The sequence below is a fragment of the Cherax quadricarinatus genome, chromosome 53, assembly GCF_038502225.1.
Source record: "Cherax quadricarinatus isolate ZL_2023a chromosome 53, ASM3850222v1, whole genome shotgun sequence".
NCBI classification, from domain to species: Eukaryota; Metazoa; Arthropoda; class Malacostraca; order Decapoda; family Parastacidae; genus Cherax; species Cherax quadricarinatus.
The window spans coordinates 14928939-14944998 of record NC_091344.1 but is presented as its reverse complement, the minus strand read 5'-3'; the positions used below and the strand labels follow the sequence as shown (position 1 = coordinate 14944998).

Here is a 16060-nt window from a genome sequence, read left to right as displayed (position 1 = left end):
TTGTAATAAGGCAAGTAATTTCAGTGATAAAATTGAAACTCTGGTTTGCAAACTGTAGGCAAACCAAGTATACTCGGTCCTGAGAGCGTGGTTTTTGCGCATGTCCTCCTGCTCCCCCAGCGCATCTGGGTTCCCATTCTCTATTTCTGACCAATCACAAACCTTCCCTGAGTCGCTCCAGCTAAGCTGTGATGGTGTCTCCTCGCTTCCCATTGGTCGAGAGAGCAGAATGCAAACACTTCTAGCTTGTCGTCGCTCAGACTCGTGTTTTTCGTTGAGTGCTCCTTATATACTCAAGCATTTCACCCTCTACCATGTCGGTAAGTACTGATTTGTGTGTCTAGTGCGTAAATGAATAGTTTAGCCATATTTTGATATATATATAAAGACGTTGTGAAGCATAATAAGAGTGCACCATGCAAATGAAAAAAGTGCAACAAAAGAGGACCGAGTACACTCGGTCCTGCCCATTTAGGTGAAGTTTTCAAGTTTCGGTATATAAATATTTCCATAAAATTTGGTAGTGTATATATGAATTCAGTAATGATCTGGGTGTGTACAGAACGCTTTTATTGTCCTTCCAGATCAATCAGAAATTGTTCTACGGTGAGTCTTCCAAGGATAAGTCGAAATTTGTCTGTGTTTGGAACGATAGTGACTCAGCTCAAGACCCAGATGACCTTCATGTGGTGGAAACTGATGATGAATACTTGCCACCAGATGCAGAGGTGTCAACAGATGAGGAGGAGGAAGCTGGGCCACCAGCAAAAAAGCAGAAAGTGAACAAGAAGAAGAAACGTATTACTGTGGAGGAGTACCCTGATGAAGAACAGCTTCAAGATGATCTTGCTTCTCAAGGAGACACCCAATGGAAGAATGAGGACATCCAGAATGGCCCTTTGCCTGCATATCAACATGTAAAGCCTATTGAAGTTAGGTGTGCATATGATTATTTTACAGACTTTTTTACTCAAGACATGATAGACAACATTGCATTTCAAACTAATTTGTATGCCAGACAAAAAAACATACTACTTTTCAAACAGATTCTGAGGAAATAACTAGGTTCATAGGTATTCTGTTGTATATGGGTTACACTGTACAGCCATCCATTGAGGACTATTGGGGAACTGCAAGTAAGGTAATTCAAGTTGCAGAAGTCATGGGATCAAAAAGGTTTAGGTTGCTGAGGCATACGATTCATTTCAATGATAACACACAAAAGAAGGGTAATGACAGATTCCACAAAATACGGCCTCTTTACAATGCACTAACTAAAGCTTGCTTAAAAGTTCCAGCTACACCCAAGCAGTCTGTTGATGAAGTTATGGTTGCTTTCAAGGGTAAAACAGCTGGAAACCTAAGGCAATACATCAAAAACAAACCAGACAAGTGGGGTTTCAAACTCTTCTGTCGTGCCAGTGAAGATGGAATCAAACATGATATTCTCATGTATCAAGGTAACCCAACTTTTGAGAACCATCACATAAAGCTGCCAAATGAAGAAAGTAAACTCCCAATGAGTTCCAGGATTATTCTTGTACTTGCAGCATCTCTCGACCAAAGAAAAACATCAGGAGTCTATGCTGATAATTTCTTTTCAAGTTTACCTTTGGTCAAGGTACTGAGAGACAAGTATAACTGCAGGTACACTGGAACAATACATGATAATAGACGTGGTAAGCCACAACTGATGCCTGTGAAACAAATAGAAAAGAGCAATGTGGCCAGGGGCAATTTTGAATTCAAAAGCAATGATGATATCCTTCTTGTAAGATGGACAGCAACCACCCAGGGAAGTACTACCGTCCTGCCAGATGACTGTGAAACAGAAACCTGTAACTGTTTTGCATGATGGTAGGATTGCTGGTTTCTTTTTTCTGTCTCATAAACACGCTAGATAACAGGGATATCTTGCTACTCCTACTTACACTTTGGTCACACTTCACAGACACGCACATGCATATATATATACATACATCTAGGTTTTTCTCCTTTTTCTAAATAGCTCTTGTTCCTCTTTATTTCTTCTATTGTCCATGGGGAAGTGGAAAAGAATCTTTCCTCCGTAAGCCATGCGTATCGTATGAGGCGACTAAAATGCCGGGAGCAATGGGCTAGTAACCCCTTCTCCTGTAGACATTTACTAAAAAAGAGAAGAAGAAAAACTTTATAAAACTGGGATGCTTAAATGTGCGTGGATGTAGTGCGGATGACAAGAAACAGATGATTGCTGATGTTATGAATGAAAAGAAGTTGGATGTCCTGGCCCTAAGCGAAACAAAGCTGAAGGGGGTAGGGGAGTTTCGGTGGGGGGAAATAAATGGGATTAAATCTGGAGTATCTGAGAGAGTTAGAGCAAAGGAAGGGGTAGCAGTAATGTTGAATGATCAGTTATAGAAGGAGAAAAGAGAATATGAATCTGTAAATTCAAGAATTATGTGGATTAAAGTAAAGGTTGGATGCGAGAAGTGGGTCATAATAAGCGTGTATGCACCTGGAGAAGAGAGGAATGCAGAGGAGAGAGAGAGATTTTGGGAGATGTTAAGTGAATGAATAGGAGCCTTTAAACCAAGTGAGAGTAATTGTGGTAGGGGATCTGAATGCTAAAGTAGGAGAAACTTTTAGAGAGGGTGTGGTAGGTAAGTTTGGGGTGCCAGGTGTAAATGATAATGGGAGCCCTTTGCTTGAACTTCGTATAGAAAGGGGTTTAGTTATAGGTAATACATATTTTAAGAAAAAGAGGATAAATAAGTATACAAGATATGATGTAGGGCGAAATGACAGTAGTTTGTTGGATTATGTATTGGTAGATAAAAGACTGTTGAGTAGACTTCAGGATGTACATGTTTATAGAGGGGCCACAGATATATCAGATCACTTTCTAGTTGTAGCTACACTGAGAGTAAAAGGTAGATGGGATACAAGGAGAATAGAAGCATCAGGGAAGAGAGAGGTGAAGGTTTATAAACTAAAAGAGGAGGCAGTTAGGGTAAGATATAAACAGCTATTGGAGGATAGATGGGCTAATGAGAGCATAGGCAATGGGGTCGAAAAGGTATGGGGTAGGTTTAAAAATGTAGTGTTAGAGTGTTCAGAAAAAGTTTGTGGTTACAGGAAAGTGGATGCGGGAGGGAAGAGGAGCGATTGGTGGAATGATGTGAAGAGAGTAGTAAGGGAGAAAAAGTTAGCATATGAGAAGTTTTTACAAAGTAGAAGTGATGAAAGGAGGGAAGAGTATATGGAGAAAAAGAGAGAGGTTAAGAGAGTGGTGAAGCAATGTAAAAAGAGAGCAAATGAGAGAGTGGGTGAGATGTTATCAACAAATTTTGTTGAAAATAAGAAAAAGTTTTGGAGTGAGATTAACAAGTTAAGGAAGCCTAGAGAACAAATGGATTTGTCAGTTAAAAATAGGAGAGAAGAGTTATTAAATGGAGAGTTAGAGGTATTGGGAAGATGGAGGGAATATTTTGAGGAATTGTTAAATGTTGATGAAGATAGGGAAGCTGTGATTTCGTGTATAGGGCAAGGAGGAACAACATCTTGTAGGAGTGAGGAAGAGCCAGTTGTCAGTGTGGGGGAAGTTCGTGAGGCAGTAGGTAAAATGAAAGGGGGTAAGGCAGCCGGGATTGATGGGATAAAGAGAGAAATGTTAAAAGCAGGTGGGGATATAGTTTTGGAGTGGTTGGTGCAATTATTTAATAAATGTATGGAAGAGGGTAAGGTACCTAGGGATTGGCAGAGAGCATGCATAGTTCCTTTGTATAAAGGCAAAGGGGATAAAAGAGAGTGCAAAAATTATAGGGGGATAAGTCTGTTGAGTATACCTGGCAAAGTGTATGGTAGAGTTATTATTGAAAGAATTAAGAGTAAGACGGAGAATAGGATAGCAGATGAACAAGGAGGCTTTAGGAAAGTTAGGGGGTGTGTGGACCAGGTGTTTACAGTGAAACATATAAGTGAACAGTATTTAGATAAGGCTAAAGAGGTCTTTGTGGCATTTATGGATTTGGAAAAGGCATATGACAGGGTGGATAGGGGGGCAATGTGGCAGATGTTGCAGGTGTATGGTGTAGGAGGTAGGTTACTGAAAGCAGTGAAGAGTTTTTACGAGGATAGTGAGGCTCAAGTTAGAGTATGCAGGAAAGAGGGAAATTATCTCCCAGTAAAAGTAGGCCTTAGACAAGGATGTGTGATGTCACCGTGGTTGTTTAATATATTTATAGATGGGGTTGTAAGAGAAGTAAATGCAAGGGTCTTGGCAAGAGGCATGGAGTTTAAAGATAAAGAATCACACATAAAGTGGGAGTTGTCACAGTTGCTCTTTGCTGATGACACTGTGCTCTTGGGAGATTCTGAAGAGAAGTTGCAGAGATTGGTGGATGAATTTGGTAGGGTGTGCAAAAGAAGAAAATTGAAAGTGAATACAGGAAAGAGTAAGGTTATGAGGATAACAAAAAGATTAGGTGATGAAAGATTGGATATCAGATTGGAGGGAGAGAGTATGGAGGAGGTGAATGTATTCAGATATTTGGGAGTGGACATGTCAGCGGATGGGTCTATGAAAGATGAGGTAAATCATAGAATTGATGAGGGGAAAAGGGTGAGTGGTGCACTTAGGAGTCTGTGGAGACAAAGAACTTTGTCCTTGGAGGCAAAGAGGGGAATGTATGAGAGTATAGTTTTACCAACGCTCTTATATGGGTGTGAAGCATGGGTGATGAATGTTGCAGCGAGGAGAAGGCTGGAGGCAGTGATGTCATGTCTGAGAGCAATGTGTGGTGTGAATATAATGCAGAGAATTCGTAGTTTGGAAGTTAGGAGGAGGTGCGGGATTACCAAAACTGTTGTCCAGAGGGCTGAGGAAGGGTTGTTGAGGTGGTTCGGACATGTGGAGAGAATGGAGCGAAACAGAATAACTTCAAGAGTGTATCAGTCTGTAGTGGAAGGAAGGCGGGGTAGGGGTCGGCCTAGGAAAGGTTGGGAGGGAGGGGGTAAAGGAGGTTTTGTGTGCGAGGGGCTTGGACTTCCAGCAGGCATGCGTGAGCGTGTTTGATAGGAGTGAATGGAGACAAATGGTTTTTAATACTTGACGTGCTGTTGGAGTGTGAGCAAAGTAACATTTATGAAGGGGTTCAGGGAAACCGGCAGGCCGGACTTGAGTCCTGGAGATGGGAAGTACAGTGCCTGCACCCTGAAGGAGGGGTGTTAATGCTGCAGTTTAAAAACTGTAGTGTAAAGCACCCTTCTGGCAAGACAGTGATGGAGTGAATGAGGGTGAAAGTTTTTCTTTTTCGGGCCACCCTGCCTTGGTGGGAATCGGCCAGTGTGATAAAAAAAAAAAAAAAGAAAAAAAAAAAAAAGTTGGAAGGACAACAAAGTTGTGACTCTAGTCACAAATGATGTGGGAGTTTATCCTTTGAGTCTTATTGAAAGATATGACAAGGCATCAAAGAAGAAAGACCACTTTGAGTGCCCAGGCATCTTCAAGAACTACAATGCACACATGGGAGGTATAGACAAAAGTAACATGTTGGTCCATCTTTACAAAACACCAATGAAATCAAAGCATTGGTACATGTGGCTGTTTGCAAATGTTGTGGCTCTTGCTCTTGTGAATGCATGGATTCTTTACTGTTGTGATTGTCGGTCACTAAACCTGCCATGCACCCCACTGAAGCTATTCAGGCTTGATATCTCTATCACTGCAAGATCCAAAGGACAAAAGTCCAACCGCACCAGCATGAGACTAACTCAAAGAGATTCACCCAGCACTTCTTTGGTTGACAGTAGTGAGGAATTGTCAAACGTGGAATACCCATCTGCATTTCAGTTCCAACGTGCACCAAGGCCAGATGACAGTGTGAGGTTGGATAAACAGCAAGGTCACTGGCCAGTGCTAGGTAAGCTGCTTTCATGCAAGTTTTGCAGCAAAAAGAATAATCATGTCACATCCTCATTTTCCTGTGCCATATGTAAAGTAAATCTATGTATAAAGAAGGATAGAAATTGTTTCATAGTTTCATTTGCAAAAGTAGTGATGTGAAATGATTGTTCTTTCTCGGGGAACTCAGGAATATTGCAGTTGTAAGTTGTATCCCATTGCAATGTGTCATTGTTGATAAGTAGTTCTTATTTCTATTTTTTTTTACTGCTTACATATTGTTCAGAAACAAGTTCCATTTATGTTTTTTATATTGTCTACTTGTATAATAAATTTAATTTTTTTTTTAACAACTGCAACCCTGCAACATTTTAAAATGTTATACCCCAAACGGGCAGGACCGAGTTTACTCGGTCTTCGAATATCTGCAATTGCTTGACATGTAACTTTTACAACTCCATTTGGATGGCCTCAGAGACCTTACATCGAGCGGTTCTATCCCCTCATAGGAAATCACTTTCAAATTCGCATTTTAGTCTGCCTTGTCCTTTAAAGGGATTATTAATGTAAAAAAAAAAAATTGAAGTACATTTCAATAATGAAATTTTTGAAGCCTCACCTTTTGTAAATGATCTGTGACCTTAGGAACAAGTGTAGCCATGGCATGTGGAGCCTCAGGGATGGGCTCTTCATTGCTTTTTTGATATACTGAGCAAGTTAGCAGGTGGGCACACTTCATGCAAGCTCTTTCAAAATCAATTGGCTCTGGTAGAGGGGGTAATGCTGAAGGCTGAAATACATCAATAATTAGCATCATAATGTATAAATTTTATAAAGATAATAGAGGTAAGGTAAAGAAAAGTCATGGCAAGAATCACAGGAAGAGGAACCACATAGGCATCAAGGGTAGTGAAATTCAGAAAGCTCCCAAATGCTAATATCTCTACCAAATACAGTGAAACTCCCATAATCAGAAGTAACAGCAAATGCATTTCAAAACCCCCAACACACATTTTTTAATTAAATATTAGTTACAAAAAGACTTTACCTGTAATGGTGAGGAAAATATTCTCCAACTTATACATGTCCCAAGTTAAACATCCACACTCAAAAATGGGATGCTAGGAACCAACTAGATTTACAACCACTGAGTTCCAGTGCAAATGTGTGTAACATAACCATCTTTCTTTACTAATGTATTCTGAGCAAATAACTCAGTTTCAAGGTGGGAACTTCCTGTATGTTCCAAGTCCTGGTGATGAGGATTATGGTGCCAGAGCAATTTGCACAAGAAAATCAGTGCACTTGCAACCAATGTTATAAAACACACTGCTGTATCACCCTCGTGCATATCGTCAAACATAGTGGTAGAGACAACACAAAATATGGTAACAGCTATTACTGAAAATACCAATCAAAGAAAGTGAATGAGACATAGAAAGGATAGCAAAACTTTGCATACATTGATTATCACAGCCGGTAAACAAATACGTACTACATTATTTCCTTTCATGAAACAGTACTCATCATAAATAATATTGAGGTGTGGTCAAATGTGTTGAACAGCAGAGGGCAGCAGGTGTCCAAGTTTGTAGCCGATTCCCACCTTCCAGAACACAGCTGTGAATTTCTCCTACCATCTACTTAGCAGTTTATATGCACTAGAGCCATTTCTCTCTGGCTCTCACAAATGACTGAGAAAACCTGTGTTCAATAAAGATAAGCTGCCGACAGTAATAGACATGACTGCACTACGCTTTTTCAAGAACATAGCAGACAAGAGAAATAATAGCCTGAATAGTCCACAGCAAGTGGCATCACTTATTCAGGTATTACATGTTTGGGTTTAAATAAAACTATGTACTAGCATGTGGAAGGCACTGTGCAGGAAATCTATTGGCCTATGTTCAGATTCTTGTTTTAAAACACAGTACAGTGGACCCCCGCCTTACGAACGCATCACATTACGTTAAATCCGCCATACAAAGCATTTGAACGCAAAAATTTTGCCTTGCCTCACTATAAAAAACTCACCTTACGTGATTCATCCAGGACGCATCCCACATGTGGCCTCAGCACCAGTGTTTATAAGCCAGCCAGTGCGGCCGCATCTACGCATACATTCGGTACATTTCACATTATCCCAGTGTTTTCAGTGCTTGTAACTGCAAAACAAATCACCATTAACCCCAAGAAAGCTTCTAGTGCCATCCCTGTGGTAAAAAGGGCGAGAATTAGTATGGAATTGAAAAAAGAGATTAAGGAAATGTGTGCAAAGTGGGTTGAAATGCAAACCTTTACCGATGAAAATCACCCTGACACAGCTACCGAAAGCCGTGTTGGCAACCTGTACAATGACAATGTTATGGCCCATTTTAGGAAAGTCTTAAAGGAATGGGAGGTACAGAGCTCTATGGACAGATTTGTTGTGTAACAGAAGTCCACTGACTCTCAAGCTGGTCCTGGTGGCATTAAAAGAAGGGAAGTAACCTTGCTACCTCATGTCCTAATGGAAGGGGATTCCCCTTCTAAACAAAAACTTCCACACTCTCCCCTCCTCCCATCCCATCAATCATCACCAGATCTTCAATAAAGGTAAGTGTCATGTATTCTATTCTTAGCAGAGTAGTAATTGTGCATGTCTTCTTCAGTTTGTGTGTATCAAAATTAATATTTCATGTGGTAAAATTTTTTTTTTTTTCATACTTTGGGGTGTCAGGAACAGATTAATTTAACCCTTTGACTGTCGCAACCCCCAATCCTGAGGTGTCTCCTGGTGTCACAAAATTTTAAAAAAAAAAAAAAAAATTAAAAAATAATTTTAAAAAAAAAAAAAAAAAAATAAAAAATAAAAAAAAATTCTTATGAAATAATAGAGAATCTTTTCCCGATTGTAATGACACCAAAAAAACGAAATTTGATGGAAAACTGACGGAATTATGCTCTCGCGAAGTTTGTGACCTCGGCGATATCTACAAATCAGCGATTTCGCCAATTTGAGCCCTATTTTCGGCTAATTCCATTGTTCCAGTCAACCAAACTCATAGCTATTTCTTTAGAACTCAATTTTTTCTATCGATTGAGTACAAGAAACTGCCCATTTACCGATTTCAACTACCCAATAATGTGATCAGAAATTTGCAATTTGGCCAATTTCACGAAAATTAAAAAATATGACAATTTCAAAATAAGGTCCAGAATGAACAATGCAGACATTCCTGGCTCTAAAATAACATTTTCTTTGTTCATCAGTCATTTCTCCAGGCCCCTCTGATATTACTCTTGCTTTCTATTTTGAATTTTTATTCAAACAAAAAATAGAAGACTTACTATTATGCAGACTACTGCAATACTGTAATAATTGTATAAATAACATCAACCCATTCATGACTGCATATTAAAATGGCTAGTTGGACATTTATTGGACAATGACATCATTTGTTTACTTTTGAACATTGGCAAAAATAAAACATTTCCCCTACTTTGAGCTCCATTTCAAGGTTCTTTTTATAGTAATATCAATCAAAATCACCTCTACTTCTATAATATGTTTTCCATTCTATCAAATGAGACCAAGAAAATGAGAATACAACCATAAATACTATACGAAAATAGACCACAAAGTCGGCATTTTAATTAAAAAAAATGGTCGGAGTTTTTTTTTCTTATTATGCACTGCATGCTCCAGGATTTTTTTTTATATGGTGCACACTGACCACACAGACCCATTCTCTCACATGTGGGTCTCCAGCTTTCTCCTGCTTGATTTGAAGCCGCTAGAATTTATGAGTATATATACGTCAAACACGGTACCTCGTAAGACGTACATATACGGCCGCGACAGTCAAAGGGTTAATTTCCATTATTTCTTATGGGGAAAATTAATTCGGCTAACGATAATTTTGGCTTACGATGAGCTCTCAGGAACGGATTAATATTGTAAGGCAGGGGATCACTGTATACTGAACATGGGCCAGTAGGCCACCTGCACTGAGCCTTCCATGCTAGAGTATGTTTACTTAAACTCAAGCATCTGACATCTGAATAAGTAACACCATTCCCTGTGCACTATTTAAGCCATTGCTTCTCTTGTCTGCTATGTACTCGAAAAAACCAAGTGCTGGATGAAACAATGTGCAAATAAATATCTTTACTGTAATCGTGTATTTGTTACCAACCTGAATTTTACTCGTGTGTCTTACACACAAAAATACATTATAAACTTATTATATACACTGCATCATATCTGATACTCAAATAATTCTGAGTACCTCTTACAAACATAATTCATCATCACAATCAAGATACAAATTAATGACATAACTTTTCCCAGACAAATCTGAGAACTTAAGAGATGCCTAGACCAGTTCAACCATTATCTCATAAGTTTGAAGTGATGGTTTTATAAATGGCTTGCTTGCTTCAAACTTAGACTCCAGAGATGGTAAACAAGTAGAAATATTTTATTGACCCCTGAAGTTTTATGTACAGGATAAATAGGTTTAGACTCAAATAATGCTAACAGCAAGTACATCACATGAATAACATCCCTTGCTGAAGCCAGGATATGAACCCAACCTGAGTTGGGTAAAACTGTCACTTCAAACCTGACATCATGTTTGAGTGGCTGGAGATGTTCTGGTGTTGGTTTGCATCCAGGTTTTGCCAAGAAATATTTTACAAATACTGCATACATCTTTCTTACAAAAGTGAAATACACCTACCTAGTATTTTTTTTTTTTTTTCCAACAAGTCGGTCGTCTCCCACCGAGGCAGGGTGACCCAAAAAAGAAAGAAAACCCCCAAAAAGAAAATACTTTCATCATCATTCAACACTTTCACCACACTCTCACATTATCACTGCTTTTGCAGAGGTGCTCAGAATACAACAGCTTAGAAGCATATACGTATAAAGATACACAACATATCCCTCCAAACTGCCAATATCCCAAACCACTCCTTTAAAGTGCAGGCATTGTACTTCCCATTTCCAGGACTCAAGTCCGACTATATGAAAATAACCGGTTTCCCTGAATCCCTTCACTAAATATTACCCTGCTCACACTCCAACAGATCGTCAGGTCCCAAGTATCATTCGTCTCCATTCACTCCTATCTAACACGCTCATGCACGCTTGCTGGAAGTCCAAGCCCCTCGCCCACAAAACCTCCTTTACCCCCTCTTTCCAACCCTTTCGAGGACGACCCCTACCCCTCTTTCCTTCCCCTATAGATTTATATGCTTTCCATGTCATTCTACTTTGATCCATTCTCTCTAAATGACCAAACCACCTCAACAACCCCTCTTCTGCCCTCTGACTAATGTTTTTATTAACTCCACACCTTCTCCTAATTTCCACACTCCGAATTTTATGCATAATATTTACACCACACATTGCCCTTAGACAGGACATCTCCACTGCCTCCAACCGTCTCCTCGCTGCTGCATTTACCACCCAAGCTTCACATCCATATAAGAGTGTTGGTACTACTATACTTTCATACATTCCCTTCTTTGCCTCCATAGATAACGTTTTTTGACTCCACATATACCTCAACGCACCACTCACCTTTTTTCCCTCATCAATTCTATGATTAACCTCATCCTTCATAAATCCATCCGCCGACACGTCAACTCCCAAGTATCTGAAAACATTCACTTCTTCCATACTCCTCCTCCCCAATTTGATATCCAATTTTTCTTTATCTAAATCATTTGATACCCTCATCACCTTACTCTTTTCTATGTTCACTTTCAACTTTCTACCTTTACACACATTCTCAAACTCATCCACTAACCTTTTGCAATTTTTCTTTAGAATCTCCCATAAGCACAGTATCATCAGCAAAAACTAACTGTTAATTCCCATTTTGAATTTGATTCCCCATAATTTAATCCCACCCCTCTCCCGAACACCCTAGCATTTACTTCTTTTACAACCCCATCTATAAATATATTAAACAACCATGGTGACATTACACATCCCTGTCTAAGACCTACTTTTACCGGGAAGTATTCTCCCTCTCTTTTACACACCCTAACCTGAGCCTCACTATCCTCATAAAAGCTCTTTACAGCATTTAGTAACTTACCACCTATTCCATAAACTTGCAACATCTGCCACATTGCTCCTCTATCCACTCTATCATATGCCTTTTCTAAATCCATAAATGCCATAAAAACTTCCCTACCTTTATCTAAATACTGTTCACATATATGCTTCAATGTAAACACTTGATCTACACATCCCCTACCCACTCTGAAGCCTCCTTGCTCATCCGCAATTCTACATTCTGTCTTACCTCTAATTCTTTCAATTATAACCCTACCGTATACTTTTCCTGGTATACTCAGTAAACTTATTCCTCTATAATTTTTACAATCTCTTTTGTCCCCTTTCCCTTTATATAAAGGGACTATACATGCTCTCCGCCAATCCCCAGGTACCTTCCCCTCTTTCATACATTTATTAAACAAAAGTACCAACCACTCCAACACTATATCCCCCCCTGCTTTTAACATTTCTGTCATGATCCCATCAGTTCCAGCTGCTTTACCCCCTTTCATTCTACGTAATGCCTCACGTACCTCCACCACACTTACATTCTGCCCTTCTTCACTCCTAAAAGATGGTATACCTCCCTGGCCAGTGCATGAAATTACCGCCTCCCTTTCTTCCTCAACATTTAAAAGTTCCTCAAAATATTCTCGCCATCTACCTAATACCTCCCTCTCCCCATCTACTAACTCCCCTACTCTGATTTTAACGGACAAATCCATACTTTCCCTAGGCTTTCTTAACTTGTTTAACTCACTCCAAAATTTTTTCTTATTTTCATTAAAATTTCTTGACAGTGCCTCTCCCACTCTTTCATCTGCTCTCCTTTTGCACTCTCTCACCACTCTCTTCACCTAGTATTAACATTTGTTTATTAGTTTATGAAAATATGCTTAAGTATACAGTGGAAGCTCAGTACTTGAATAGCTCCCTACTCGAACAATTTGTTCGGTGAAAAAATCGCTCAATAGTCGATCGCTTGCTTGGCACCTGACCAGACAAGTCTCCCCACAGCTGTCGCCCAGTGCAAAACTCTGCTGAACTTCACTGTAAACTATTTCGTTTTTCTTCACATTTTTTGTTTTTTTATATTATTTGTATAAATAAGACACCATGGGGCCTAAAAAGATTAGTGATAACAGCCAATCAAAAAGAAAATTGGTTAGAGTCACAACAGAGATGAAAAAGAACTCGGTAAAATATGAAAGCAGTGCCCGCATGTCTGATCTTGCTACCTGTGTAAAACATTCAGAGTTTTATTTTTGCTGTGAAAATCATTTCAATCCATTCATTATTAGTGGTGCCACATCAAAAAATAGGTCAACATCTTACTTCCGAGATAATCTAGGAAAATGCGCATATAGCATAAAACTCGGAAAAAAATATTTGGGAAAAATCGTGCTATTTTTGAGTTTTTTGTTAAGACAAATTTGATTTAAATGTGTTTGCCCTGATGTAAACACCACCTCGACCTCTCCATATATTTTTTTTTTTTTTTTTTTTTTATCACACTGGCCGATTCCCACCAAGGCAGGGTGGCCCGAAAAAGAAAAACTTTCACCATCATTCACTCCATCACTGTCTTGCCAGAAGGGTGCTTTACACTACAGTTTTTAAACTGCAACATTAACACCCCTCCTTCAGCGTGCAGGCACTGTACTTCCCATCTCCAGGACTCAAGTCCGGCCTGCCGGTTTCCCTGAATCCCTTCATAAATGTTACTTTGCTCACACTCCAACAGCACGTCAAGTATTAAAAACCATTTGTCTCCATTCACTCCTATCAAACACGCTCACGCATGCCTGCTGGAAGTCCAAGCCCCTCGCATATATGCCTTTATGCCATATATGCCTTTTATTATTAATTTTCGCGTCAATATTGTGCTTCTAGGTTATCTACCTTGTTTCTGATATCAAGTTGGAATAAATGTGACGGATAGATAACCTTTATTACTAATATGTAGTAGGTAGGTAGACAGCAACCACCCAGGGAAGTACTACCGTCCTGCCAGATGACTGTGAAACAGAAACCTGTAACTGTTTTGCATGATGGTAGGATTGCTGGTGTCTTTTTCTGTCTCAAACATGCTAGATAACAGGGATATCTTGCTACTCCTACTTACACTTTGGTCACACTTCACAGACACGCACATGCATATATATATACATACATCTAGGTTTTTCTCTTTTTTCTAAATAGCCCTTGTTCTTCTTTATTTCTTCTATTGTCCATGGGGAAGTGGAAAAGAATCTTTCCTCCGTAAGCCATGCGTGCAGTATAAGGCAACTAAAATGCCGGGAGCGATGGGCTAGTAACCCCTTGTCCTGTAGACATTTACTAAAAAAGAGAAGAAGAAAAACTTTATAAAACTGGGATGCTTGAATGTGCGTGGATGTAGTGCGGATGACAAGAAACAGATGATTGCTGATGTAATGAATGAAAAGAAGTTGGATGTCCTGGCCCTAAGCGAAACAAAGCTGAAGGGGGTAGGGGAGTTTCAGTGGGGGAAAAGAAATGGGATTAAATCTGGAGTATCTGAGAGAGTTAGAGCTAAGGAAGGGGAAGCAGTAATGTTGAAGGATCAGTTATGGAAGGAGAAAAGAGAATATGAATGTGTAAATTCAAGGATTATGTGGATTAAAGTAAAGGTTGGATGCGAAAAGTGGCTCATAATAAGCGTGTATGCACCTGGAGAAGAGAGGAATGTAGAGGAGAGAGAGAGAGAGAGATTTTGGGAGATGTTAAGTGAATGTATAGGAACCTTTGAACCAAGTGAGAGAGTAATTGTGGTAGGGGACCTGAATGCTAAAGTAGGAGAAACTTTTAGAGAGGGTGTGGTAGGTAAGTTTGGGGTGCCAAGTGTAAATGATAATGGGAACCCTTTGATTGAACTTTGTATACAAAGGGGTTTAGTTATAGGTAATACGTATTTCAAGAAAAAGAGCATAAATAAGTATACAAGATATGATGTAGGGCGAAATGACAGTATTTTGTTGGATTATGTATTGGTAGATAAAAGACTGTTGAGTAGACTTCAGGATGTACATGTTTATAGAGGGGCCACAGATATATCAGATCACTTTCTAGTTGTAGCTACACTGAGAGTAAAAGGTAGATGGGATACAAGGAGAATAGAAGCATCAGGGAAGAGAGAGGTGAAGGTTTATAAACTAAAAGAGGAGGCAGTTAGGGTAAGATATAAACAGCTATTGGAGGATAGATGGGCTAATGAGAGCATAGGCAATGGGGTCGAAGTGGTATGGGGTAGGTTTAAAAATGTAGTGTTGGAGTGTTCAGCAGAAGTTTGTGGTTACAGGAAAGTGGGTGCAGGAGGAAAGAGGAGCGATTAGTGGAATGATGATGTAAAGAGAGTAGTAAGGGAGAAAAAGTTAGCATATGAGAAGTTTTTACAAAGTAGAAGTGATGCAAGGAGGGAAGAGTATATGGAGAAAAGAGAGAGGTTAAGCAAGTGGTGAAGAAATATAAAAAGGGAGTAAATGAGAGAGTGGGTGAGATGTTATCAACAAATTTTGTTGAAAATAAGAAAGTTTTGAAGTGAGATTAACAAGTTAAGGAAGCCTAGAGAACAAATGGATTTGTCAGTTAAAACTAGGAGAGGAGAGTTATTAAATGGAGAGTTAGAGGTATTGGGAAGATGGAAGGAATATTTTGAGGAATTGTTAAATGTTGATGAAGATAGGGAAGCTGTGATTTCGTGTATAGGGCAAGGAGGAATAACATCTTGTAAGAGTGAGGAAGAGCCAGTTGTGAGTGTGGGGGAAGTTCGTGAGGCAGTAGGTAAAATGAAAGGGGGTAAGGCAGCTGGGATTGATGGGATAAAGATAGAAATGTTAAAAGCAGGTGGGGATACAGTTTTGGAGTGGTTGGTGCTATTATTTAATAAATGTATGGAAGAGGATAATGTACCTAGGGATTGGCAAAGAGCATGCATAGTTCCTTTGTATAAAGGCAAAGGGGACAAAAGAGAGTGCAAAAATTATAGGGGGATAAGTCTGTTGAGTTGTAGGTAGTAGGTTGGTAGACAGCAACCGCCCAGGGAGGTACTACCGTCCTGCCAAGTGAGTAAAACGGAAGCCTGTAATTGTTTTACATGATGG

The 16060-nt window shown here is 39.5% G+C and overlaps 1 protein-coding gene across 3 annotated transcripts in view; it reads right to left on the bottom strand.

Annotated features, from left to right (window-relative positions):
- Dna2 (DNA replication helicase/nuclease 2) overlaps positions 1-16060 on the bottom strand; it is a 170116-nt gene that overhangs the window by 92681 nt on the left and 61375 nt on the right. For all 3 annotated transcript variants that reach the window (XM_070096355.1, XM_070096356.1, XM_070096358.1), the window contains one exon: positions 6504-6674. In XM_070096355.1, coding sequence (XP_069952456.1) covers positions 6504-6674 — 171 coding nt within the window. The remainder of the gene's footprint in view (positions 1-6503; positions 6675-16060) is intronic.